We start from the raw sequence: 12,605 nt of genomic DNA on the forward strand, positions 1-12,605 counted from the left end.
AGTTCTACAAACACTACCTCTCGGTACCTCAAAGCAAATCACCTTTGAATATTACATTTCACACAACAAACTTTTACAACAATTAGGAGAGATTTCTTAGGTCAGTTTTCATCTTCTTTGACCCCAAGTTTGACATCCTATTTGACCCCAGTTGCATTTCTCACTGCACATCCCCTCTATCACTAAGGTAATCGATATCTAACCCTGCAACCGTCATTCACATACACTGTTTTTCAGTTCATCTTGACTCAAAACCACAATCTTCCCGTTGTTAGCTCCAAACTACATTTTAATGCAATCCAGTTCAGAAACTTATCAACCTGAAACATCTATAGGGCCTTCCCCATAGACATTGCTCGAATACTGCAGACATCCAGTAGATATTTTTTTGGCTCCAATTTCCCACTTTCAGTAAAATGAGCTCAGAGTAAACTTATGCTCTGCACACTAATATCATCGAATTCCATTCACACACCATCCTTGATGACCAACACATCTTTTGACTTTCAAACTGGAAATGGCTCAACTTTAAAATTCTTATCCAAATTTTCAAATCCCTCAACATTTTCATCCCATCTTATTTGCACAACTGTTTCTAACTAACCCTATAATGTTGAGATCTTAGTGTTCCCTCCAGCTCCTTGACCTAATATTGTCAGATTTCTTCACTCTTCAATGCATTGTGTCCAAACTATCAAATCTGCTTCTTAAACTTTTTTGCCTCTTTCATCTTCATTAAGACACATTAAGTTTTTGACCAGTATTTTGGTTATCTGTCAAAATATCTTTGTGGCTTGGTACTTCACTCTTTTTAATGATATTCCAGGAAGGGCTTGGGTTATTTTACCCAATTAAAGCTGTTATAAATTACTAACAGTTACTGCTCTTAACCAAGAATTACAGAGGGTGAACTGTAAATACCCACTTGAGTAACTGCAGTCAATGACCAGCAACTATTTAGATTCAGAATCAACTACAGCAAGAACAAGCATCATAGATTTAGTTCAAATAATCTGAAAAATTTAAATACTATGCAACTTAATACAATGTGATACAATTTAATACATCAAGCACAATCAAGATTTACAAGTAGCTTAACATTACAGAAAAAAGATCAGCATCTCGATTGGGTTAAGGTCTGGACTCTGACTTGGCCATTCCAAAAATTTTCTTCTCTTAAATCATTCTGTTATTGATTTACTCTTGCGTTTCAGATCGTTGCTTTGTTGCATCATCCAAGTTCTATTAAGCTTTAGGTGACGGATCGCTACCTTGACATTCTCCTGTAAGAGGTCTTGATACAATTTTGAATTCATTGTTCCCTTAACGAAGGTAAGCTGTCCAGGCCCTGAGGCAGCAAAGCAGCCCCAAATCATGATGCTCCTTCCACCATGCCTTACAGTTGGGATGAGGTTTTGGTATGCAGTGCCCTCTTTCCTCCAAACAGTATGCATTTCTGCCAAAATGTCTAACTTTTGTCTTATCTATCCACAGGATATTGTCCCAGGAATACTGTGGAACACCCAAGTGGTCTTTTGTAAATGTGAGATGTGCAGCAATTTTTTTTTTTGAGAGCAGTGGTTTCCTCTGTAGTGTCCTTTCACGAACACCTCCTCCACAATCTCCATCAGCATAAGTGAACCACAAGAATATGTGCTTAGATCCCTGCTCCACTTACTTTAACACTGATGACTATGTGGCTAAGTACAGCACCAACACCATATAAAAGTTTGATGACACCACTGTTGTGGGCTGTATCAAAGGTGGTGGTGAATCAGCATAGAGGAGGGAGACTGAAAATTTGGCCCAGTGGTGTAATAACAACCTCTCATTCTATGTCAGCAAGACCAAGGAACTGATTATAGACTTCAGGAGAGGGAAACCAGAGGTCCATCAGCCAATAATCATTGAAGGATCAGAGGTGGAAAGAGTCAGTAACTTTAAATTCCTAGATGTCACCAACTCAGAGAATTGAAGTATTGGAGAATCTCAGAGAACTCAAGAGAATTATATCCTGGACCCATCATATAATTGCAAAGAAAATACGACAGCACCTCTACTTCCTCAGGGGCCTGTGGTGATATGGCATACAATCAAGAGCCCTTGGCAAACCTCTATAGATATGTGGTGGAAAGTGTGCTGACTGGCTGCATTACAGTCTCGTATGGGAACGCCAATGCCCATGAGTGGAAAATCCTACAAAAGGTAGTGGATTCACCCCAGTACATCATGGGTAAAACCCTACCAACCACTGAACACACTGATATGAAATTTGGCTGAAAAAAGCAGTATCCATCATCAAAGATTCTCACACCGAGGCCACGCTCTTTTCTCTTTACTGCCATCAGGGTCTTGAACAAAAGGGGATTACTACACTCATTCTACTTCTGGTATTCATTCAATCAATGGTTGAAGGACTCCATCTTATTATTTCATGCTCATTATTTATTGCTATTTATTTATATTTGCATTTACACAATTTGTTGTCCATTGAACCTGTTTACAGTTACTGTTCTATAGATCTGCTAGAATGCCCAAATCTAAGAGTTGGAGGGTTGTATGTGATGATACATATGTACTCTAATAATAAATATTACTTTGAACACCATTCTTGTTCAGTATTTTTCTTATAGTGGACACATTAATGGAGACTTCAGGAAGTTCTAGGTATTTCTCTAGGTCTTTTAGTGTTAACCTTGGGTTCTTTTCCAACTCCTTCAGCATTGCATGTTATACTCTTGGAATGGCCTTTGCAGGACGCCCACTCCTAGGGAGAATAGCAACAGCACTGAATTTCCTCCGTTTGTAGACAATTGCTATTAATGTGGGCTGGTGAACACTCAGATCTTTAGAAATGTTTTTGTAGCCTTTTTCAGCTTTGCACATCTCTACAATTCTTCTTTCAAGGTCCCCCGAAAGTTGTTTTGATCAAGGAACGGTGCACATAAACAGATTTTTCTTGAGAAGAGCAGGCTCTGTGGCTCCTCTACAATCCACACCTCCAATCTCATCTCATTGTTTGGAACACCAAAAAGCTTTTGTCAAAGGTATTACCCCAGAGGTTCACTTATTTAACCTAGACTGTGATTGTTCAAATTGTATACTTAGTATTCATATCTGTGTGTTATTAGTTTAGGCAGATTGTGTTTGTCTTTTATTTCAACTTGAAGATCAGACCACATTTCCTGCATAGATAATGCAGTAATTAATCACAAAGGGTTCACAAACCTTTTCTTACAACTGTATGTCACTATTGTTTACTTATTTTTGGAGAAATTATATTACATTAGTGACCAATTGGTGTAAGTTTCTGTTTTCTCCTATTAAAATAACTTTTTATTGGGCATAACTACTGGATTGCTGAGAGTCCACACCCCATTCCATCTCAAGCTCGGGCTGATGCACATTGTCAGTTGTATAAACACAAGAAAATCTGCAGATGCTGGAAATCCAAGCAACATACACAAAATGCTGGAGGAACTCAGCATGCCAGACAGCATCCACTGAAAAGACTAAATAATCACAAAATGTTAGAGGCATGTCATAACTGACTTCTCATCCTTTTTCCAGTACTGATGAAGGGTCTCAGCTCAAAAGTGCAACTGTTTACTCTTTTTCATAGATGCTGCCTGGCCTGCTGTGTTCCTCCAGCATTTTGTGTGTTGCACAGTCACTGCTGACTCTTGTTAAGACAGAGCTCATGTCAAAGTAATAAGAAAAGCAAGCATAATAATACATTGACAAATTAATACATTCCAAACTTACTTGCTTTCTCTTTAAGTAATGCCACTTGCTGTTTAAGGTATTCAATGACCTGGTCTGCCTCTACAGCCCTCTGCTCCAATCGATTTAATAGAGCACGATCACCAGACATCCTTACCAATTGACGAATCAGAAACCTGAGAAAGAAGAAGAATCTCAGTGCTCACAAAGATGCCTATGCACAATATTGAAAGTTTCCAGTTCGGAAATGAGCTGTACAAGAACTAGATGTTCCATCAGAGATTTTTCATTGTTTCACAGTACAGATAATGTCGAACAGAATGAAAATTTTGCATTGTAATTCTTTTTTCACAGAATCTGCTAGTATCACTTAAGGTTTCAAAATTTAGTACCAATTTCTTAAGCCAGTTATTCTTTGATGTTTCTGAATTTTTTTGCATTTAGGAGTTTATCATAAAATAAAATGTTGCAGCTTCTTAGAAGACTATTTATTCATTTTTCAGGTCACAAGCATTGCTGGTCAGGTTAGCATTTAGTGCTTGTTTCTAATAGATGATGTTTGTGAGCCATCTTCTTGCCCACTGCAGTCCTTCTGATGAAAATTCAGTGCTGTTGGGGAGCATCTCCCAGGATTTTGACTGAGCAATAGTGAAGTAATTGTGACATACAGCACTTCCAAACCAATTTAGAGTGCAATGTAGAGAAAATGCAGACAATGGTGTTCCCATACATCTAACACTCTGCTCTTCTTGGTATAGCAGTTATGTGTCTGGGAGATGTTGTCACACAAGCCCAGGCACACATTAAAGTGGCCTCTCACTGTGACATATCACAGATTTTCCAGAATTCCAACGATATCAATGCAAGAAATCAGCAACTTCAGGACAGAAAAACATGGGACAAAAATCATCGAAAAGATGGGGTTAAAACATCAGTATATTGTATGGTCAGAAAAGAAAATATTAACTTTCATTTTATATGGAAGATACTGTCTTCTCATAGCTGGAATTACTTGATTTTGATTTGAGTAGTGTCTTTACCTAAAGCAGAGTGACAATTTAGGATTTGGTTTAAAAAGTGTTTCAAGTAAATAATGAAAATTACCAACAGGAAGCTAATCCAAACTTGTCAAGTGTTAAAATTAAGGCTTCTGGATTTTGTAATTATACATATATAAGTTTTCATCAGTTTTAAATTATTCTTCTCATGCTGCTCATCTGCTAAGCAATAATTTTAACGATAGTGTCAGGTGGGAGGTCTGATTAATTCTGTACAACATCTGGCGTTAATCAGTACAAACGCTAGTCCACGATTTAGGCGAGAGTCAGGAAAAAGATGAGACATGAGGAGATAAGTGTATAAATCAAATGCAGAACCAATCAGGAGGAAGGGATGGGTAGGAAAGAATGAAGCAAAGCAAAAGGCAAATAGAAATGCAGAAGCCATTCAGATGGAAAATCATGAACAAATGTTAATTTCTCTTCTACTAACTGCTGAATACTAAGCAAGTTTTTCCAGCAATTTCCATTTTTCTTTAGGATTTTCAACCAGCTAAGAATTGGATCAAAAGCTATAAAGATGTAGTGTGCTGGTACTGCAGGACATTAGCTTCACTGTTTTCACTATAACTCCTAATGTGGCATCTAAAGTCAGAAGGTATCATGGACTGAAACAGCTGATTTTAACTATTTAAAAGAAAAATAACAATGTTAAGCAAATAATTCGATAGCAAAGAAAATCAAGTTAACACTTCTTAAAAATACTATTGTGAGCAAGGGTCATTTGAATAATTTATAAAAATGTACCAATATACCAGCTATATGCAGACTACAGTTAAAGTTGCACTCAGGCAGAATTAACTCATTAATTTCATTATTAAAAACAATATACAACAGAATAGAATTGGAAAGAGTTGAGAAGATTCACTTTAATAACATGCCAAATTTTAGTCTGATTTTAAGGAAGTCAGTTTTCCTTTATTAACTGCTAATGAAAATGGCTATTTGAATTCAGAAAAAAAATCCTTCTACATTTGCCAATTTTACACTAACAAAAAATGATGACAATTATAGTGCAAACGCGGAGCTCAAAGACTTGTCTTAATTCTAAATTACAACGTATATACAAAATGCCTACACACAGCTTTTGTTATCCCAGCTGTAGCAGGGAGAGCTTTAGACACTGGGGGAAAAAGACATTTAAAATTTTAAGTGGACATCCCATCAGTAGATATTTTGAAATGCACTTTACACCTGGTTATTATTTAGTGACTAGAGGATACATCAATGATACTTCATTCCACACTGCATCATTTGTGCTGCTATTACAAATCAACAGGACACTAGGTTCATGAATATCTACTTCCCTGCAACCATTTGGGTTCCTGAACCAATCAGCACAACCCTAATCACTAGTTTAGAAAGATTGCAACCAATCTGCACTAAATTTGACCTTTTTTGGTGTAAACACATTGTCTTATAAAGATTGTGTATAATTTTTGTTTAATTTGTGTTTTCCTTTGAATGCTGCTCATATGCTATTTGCCTGTGATGCTGTAAGTTGTGAATACATGTACTTGTGAATATGGCAATAAACACAACTGAGTACTATACAAGTACAAATTAACTAATGAAAAAATATTACCAGAGTCACAAAGGACAAATTTTTAAAAGTTAACTTTTGCAAATTAGATACAATTCTGTGATCACTCTCTGCATCTGGGAAACACCCTCTTCTTCAATTTCAAGCCCAGTATCTGAATTAGGTTGAACGAACAACACCTTATATTCCGTCTGGGTAGCCTCCAAACTGATGGTATGAACATTGATTTCTCGAACTTCTGGCAATGCCCCTCCCTTGACATTTCCCCACCCACTTTTTGTTCTCTCACTTTATCTCATCGCCCACCCAGTACCTCCCTCCTTTACTTTCTTCCATGGCCTTCTGTCCTCTTTCAGACTCCCCCTCTCTAGCCCTGTATCTCTTTCACCAATCAGCTTCCCAGCACTTTACTTCATTCCTCCCCACTTCAGATTTCACCTATTGCCTTGTGTTTTGTCTCGCAACTCCCCCCACCTTTTAAATATATTACTTAGCTTTTTTCCTCCAGTCCTTCTGAAGGGTCTCCGCCCAAAACATCAACATTTTCCATAGATTCTACCTGGCCTGCTGAGTTCCTCCAGCATTGTGTGTGTGTTGCTCAGTATCTGAAATTTGATTCAAATTTCAAACGAGAGGACATGATTTGAGAGTTAGGGGGCAAAAGTTTAAGGGAAACATGAGGGGGTATTTCTTTACTCAGAGAGTGATAGCTGTGTGGAATGAGCTTCCTGTAGAAGTAGTAGAGGCCAGTTCAGTTGTGTCATTTAAGGTAAAATTGGATAGGTATATGGACAGGAAAGGAGTGGAGGGTTATGGGCTGAGGGCGGGTAGGTGGGACTAGGTGAGATTAAGAGTTCGGCAAGGACTAGGAGGGCCGAGATGGCCTGTTTCCATGCTGTGATTGTTATATGGTTATATGATTTCATATTCAAAGCTGCTACATATGAAGGCTAATACAAATATTAAGATTAGGCTTGTCTGGCACCCCAATATAATAAAGAATTTTGGTTTTGATCAAAGCAACTAAAGACAGAATACAGAACATTATATTATAGCACAGCACAAGACCTTCAGCCCATGATGCTGTGCTGATCTTTCAAATACTCCAAGATCAATCCCACCCTTCTCTCCTGCGTGCATAGCCCTCCATTTCTCGATCATCCATGTGCCTTTCTAATTGTCCCTAAAGAATCTATCACTACCACCACTTCTGGCAGCACATCCCATGTGTAAAGAATCTATCTCTGACATCCTCCACCAAACACCTTAAAATTAAGCCCACTCATATTGATTTTCTAACCACCACACTGTACTTCACATTATATGAGGCAAATGCTAACTTCTACATAGTCAGTTTTTTTAATTTTAGGATTATCATTTTGAAGAAGGCAAAACCTTACAAAAATACTTTGCCTTTGAAAAATAAGTAAATAATGAAGTCTGGATGGTGACATTCTGTTGACTCAAATGCCAGGTTCAATTCTCACCTTGATTGGTATCTTTGTGCCCTTTCTGTATTTTCCCCATGGCTGCAGGACAAAGACATGCTTTGGTGGGAACTGAAGAGACCGGGGAAGAGAAGGCGAGCTCACAAATAGAGAAAACTTGTAGACAGTGCGAGAGAGAGGATAGGCAGGTGATACAGAAGGGACGCGCTCAGACCAAAGGCTTGAAATGTGTCTATTTTAATGCAAGGAGTATTGTGAACAAAGCAGATGAGCTTAGAGCATGGATCGGTACTTGGAAATATGATGGGGTGACCATTACAGAGAATTGGATGGCTCAGGGACAGGAATGGTTACTTCAAGTGCCGGGTTTTAGATGTTTCAGAAAGGACAGGGAGGGAGCCAAAAGAGGTGGGGGCGTGGCACTTTTGATCAGAGATAGGGTCACGGCTACAGAAAAGATGGACGCCATAGAGGGATTATCTATAGAGTCTCTGTGGGTAGAGGTTAGGAACAGGAAGGGGTCAATAACTTTACTGGGTGTTTTTTTTATAGGCCACCTAATAGTAACAGGGATATTGAGGAGCACAGAGGGAAACAGATCGTGGAAAGGTGTAATAATAACAGAGTTGTCGTGTTGGGAGATTTTAACTTCCCAAATATCGATTGGCATCTCCCTACAGCAAAGGGTTTAGATGGGGTGGAGTTTGTTAGGTGTGATCAGGAAGGTTTCTTGACACAGTATGTAGATAAGCCTACAAGAGGAGAGGCTGTACTTGATTTGGTATTGGGAGCTGAACCTGGTCAGGTATCAGATCTCTCAGTGGGAGAGCATTTTGGAGATAGTGATCATAATTCTATATCCTTTACAATAGCATTGGAGAAAGATAGGAACAGACAAGTTAGAAAAGCATTTAATTGGAGTAAGGGGAATTATGAGGCTATCAGGCAGGAAATCGGAGGCTTAAATTGGAAAGAGATATTCTCAGGGAAAAGTATGGCAGAAATGTGGAAAATATTCAGGGAATATTTGTGTAGAGTTCTGTATAGGTACATTGCAACGAGACAGGGAAGTTATGGTAGGGTACAGGAACCATGGTGTACAAAGGTTGTAGTAAATCTAGTCAAGAAGAAAAGAAAAGCTTATGAAAGGTTCAGAGAGCTAGGTAATGTTAGAGATCTGGAAGATTATAAAGCTAACAGGAAGGAGCTTAAGAAGGAAATTAGGAGAGCCAGAAGGGACCATGAGAAGGCCTTGGTGAGCAGTATTAAGGAAAACTCCAAGACATTCTTCAAGTATGTGAAGAGCAAGAGGATAAGACGTGAAAGAATAAGATCTATCAAGTGTGACAGTGGGAAAGTATGTACGGAACTGGAAGAAATAGCAGAGGTACTTAGTGAATACTGAGGTAAAGTATTCATTATCGAAAAGGGCCTGTATTGTGCTGTAGGTTTTCTATGTTTCTAAGCTGACAGATTCATTGGCTAATTTAAATTATTTAGTGACACGGAGTGGAAACAGGTCTTCCGGCCCAACCACACCCATGTGACCAATTAAACTTTATGTCTTTAGAATGTGGAGGAAACCGGAGCACCTGGAGGAAACCCACATGGTCACGGGGAGAACATATAAATCTTTTCAAGAAAGCAGCGGGAATTTAACCTAGGTCACTAGTGTTGTAATAGCGTTGTATTAAACACTACACTACCATGTCAACAAGAGGAAGGGTATACTAACCTCCATTCCAGTTTTCTTATTCTACGTTCATACAGATACAGAACAATTCACCTAAGTCAGCAATGAAAGATTTCATGATACTGACAATAGAGGATTTTTTTTTAAAAAAAAGGCAACATAGGAAACAAATAATGATTTATGTGTTGGTGTAATGGGTAATTTCAAATGAGCATCTCATTGTAATTTTTAAACATAACTCTTAGACATGAGTATTTAGCTCCCTGTGAACGAAGGATGGGCTAAATTCCAAAGGTAAAGGGATGGCAGGTCAGTCAGAGGAATTCTGCAGAAGTCATTAGCTCTGGAGGAGGACTTGAGAAAGGGGATATATGGAGACAGTGATGAAGAAAGATACTCTGAATATTATTAGCAAGTCAAAAATTAGATGAGTGTGGACCTGGGACCCATGATCATGATCAAGAAGGAACTGACTACTTACTTAGAATAATAGATATCTTTGAATTCTTAAAGTACACAGGACATAGTATGCAAAAGCAAAAAAAGAAAATTGATGGTGTGCACATTACTTTCACTTGAATTTACCACACATGGTGGGTGAACACCAGGTTATTTTAGTACAGACTTAAGCAATTCCAGAGAGCAATAAACAGTTACAAGTATTTTGTGTTAAAATAAATCTATTATTGAAACATTTGAGTAAATTAACATTTAAAAAAGGACATCTACTAATTCCCTTTAAATGTTCTGCTTTGATAGATTTTGTAGCTGATAGTGGGAAAGCACAAAAACATTTGAGGAAGTCCACAAACACGTGACAAGCTGAACAGTTATTGCACGAAACTAAGAAATATTTTACAAGAATGGAAATGCTCAATCTTGACATGCATTTATTCTGACATGTAATTTATTTCAGGAAAACTCTGCCTTCCATCAACCCTTGTATTTGAACCTAAAGTTAAACCTATCCAAAACAAAGCATGGTGCAGCAGCAGAAGGAAAACAGCCAGGTTAGATAACATTCTTTAAAAAATGCCCGACAACATTACTAATCTGAAGCAGAAATAATGGCATAAATAGCTATTTCTTTTTTCAGATCTTGGCTGATTAGCTATGCATTCAGAATTTTCCATTTTATTATATATACATCCTTCTCCATCTTCTAGTGAAAAATCAACTGTGAAGCTGTAATTTTCCCCTTGCTCACTTTCTTTCTGATGTCCGGCTAAATTATTTTATGTTCCTTTGGCAACTTTCTCCACGCTGATTATTCCACTAAATATTTTTATGTTTATATAATATGGAAGAACACTTGTCAATAGCTTGTCCAATCCGTCAACCACAGCTGTTTTTAAAATAGGCACGGTAATCAAATCTTCACATAACTGTCAAAAAGTTAAAAGGCATTTTTTACAGAATGCATTCACACTATTAGATGAAGCAAGCAACTCTTTAAAGCTTGCAAATCAGACAGTTATAAGACCATAGGATATAGGAGCAGAATGAGGCCATTTAGCCCATCGGTCCATCATGGCTGATCTTCGATCTCACTCAACCCCATACACCTGTCTTCTTGCCATATCCTTTGATGCCCTGACTGATCAGAAAATGATCAATTTCTATCTTAAATATACCCATGGACTTGGTGTGCACTGCAGTATGTAGCAGAGCATACCACAGAGTCACTACTCTCCGACTAAAAAAAAATTCTTCCTTACTTCTGTTCTAAATGGTTGCCCCTCAATTTGGAGGTCATGCCCTCTAGTTCTGGATACCTCCACCACAGAAAACATCCTCTCCACATCCACCTTATCTGTTCTTTTCAACATTCTATAGGTTTCAATGAGCTCCCCCCCCACCCACATTCTTCTAAATCCCAGTGAGTACAGGCCCAAAGCTGCCAAACACTCCTATGTTAACCCCTTCATTCTCAGAATCTTCTCCTGGGCTCTCTCCAACAACACATCCTTTCCGAAGTAAGGGGCCTAAAACAGTTGTTATACTCCAAGTGCGGCCTGACTAGTGTCTTGTAAAGGTTCAGCATTATCTCCTTGCTTTTATATTCTATTCCCCTTGAAATACAGGCCAATATTGCATTTGCCTTCTTTACCACAGACTTAACCTGCAAATTAACCTCCTGGGGTTCTTGCATGTGGACTCCCAAGTCTCCCTGCACCTCTGATGTTTGAACCTAATCCCCATTTAGATTACAGTCCACACTATTGTTCTTTTTACAAAATGCATTATCATACATTTCCAACACTGTATTTGATCTGACACTTTTTTTGCCCCTTCTTCCTATTTGTCTAATTCCTGCTGCAATCACATTGCTTCCTCAGCACTACCTACCCCTCCACCTATCTTTGTATCATCTGCAAACTTTGCCACAAAGCCATCAATTCCATTATCCAAATCATTGACAAACAATACTGACTTCTGAGGAACACCACTAGTCACTGGCAGCCAACACAGAAAAGGTCTCTTTTAATCCCACTTGGTGCCTCCTGCCTGTTCTATCCATGCCAGTATCCTCTAATGCCATAGGATTTTATCTTGTTAAGCAGCCTCATGTATGTCACCTTATCAAATGCCTTCTGAAAATAGAGCTGTACAGCACAGAAAAGGGACCTTCGGTCAACTGGTTCATGTTAACCAAGATACCCATCTAATCTGGTTCTAGCTGGTGTTTTTAAGGAGCCAAATGTAAAGTTAATGCAGTAAAATGCTTTCTTTAAGAAAAATATGGGATACAGTTCTAAGTATTAATGTCATTTTGTGAGACATCATTCACATAGCATCAATTTAAATTACTTCATATACAATAACCTGTACAATCTGGAATGATAGAGTATTATAACACAGACCAATTTGATTGAAGGGTCTTTTTTCCATCTTGTCATGACCCTATCTACCTGGTTACATCTTCCTAAGTCAGAGCTCAGAAAAGTGCCCACTTCAGAAGTCTAGTGCTATGCATTAGATACGTGTTAGAGATGAGTTGCCACCATGTCTCTTGCTTAACTTTCTAGCCAAACCCACCTTGAGGGACCTTTCCAAAAGTTTTACTGAAGTCCATGTAAACCATGTCTACCACTATGCCTTAAATTTTCTTAATTATCACCTCTGAAAACTCAGACTGG

General features: G+C 38.3%; 1 protein-coding gene across 2 annotated transcripts in view; it reads right to left on the reverse strand.

Annotated features, from left to right (window-relative positions):
- The window catches only part of aimp1a (aminoacyl tRNA synthetase complex interacting multifunctional protein 1a), a 56,336-nt gene that overhangs the window by 32,708 nt on the left and 11,023 nt on the right, over positions 1–12,605 (reverse strand). For both annotated transcript variants that reach the window (XM_059965397.1, XM_059965395.1), the window contains exon 2: positions 3,766–3,899. In XM_059965397.1, coding sequence (XP_059821380.1) covers positions 3,766–3,874 — 109 coding nt within the window. In that variant the 5' untranslated portion in view covers positions 3,875–3,899. The remainder of the gene's footprint in view (positions 1–3,765; positions 3,900–12,605) is intronic.

The sequence above is a fragment of the Hypanus sabinus genome, chromosome 3 (assembly GCF_030144855.1).
Source record: "Hypanus sabinus isolate sHypSab1 chromosome 3, sHypSab1.hap1, whole genome shotgun sequence".
Classification (NCBI taxonomy): domain Eukaryota; kingdom Metazoa; phylum Chordata; class Chondrichthyes; order Myliobatiformes; family Dasyatidae; genus Hypanus; species Hypanus sabinus.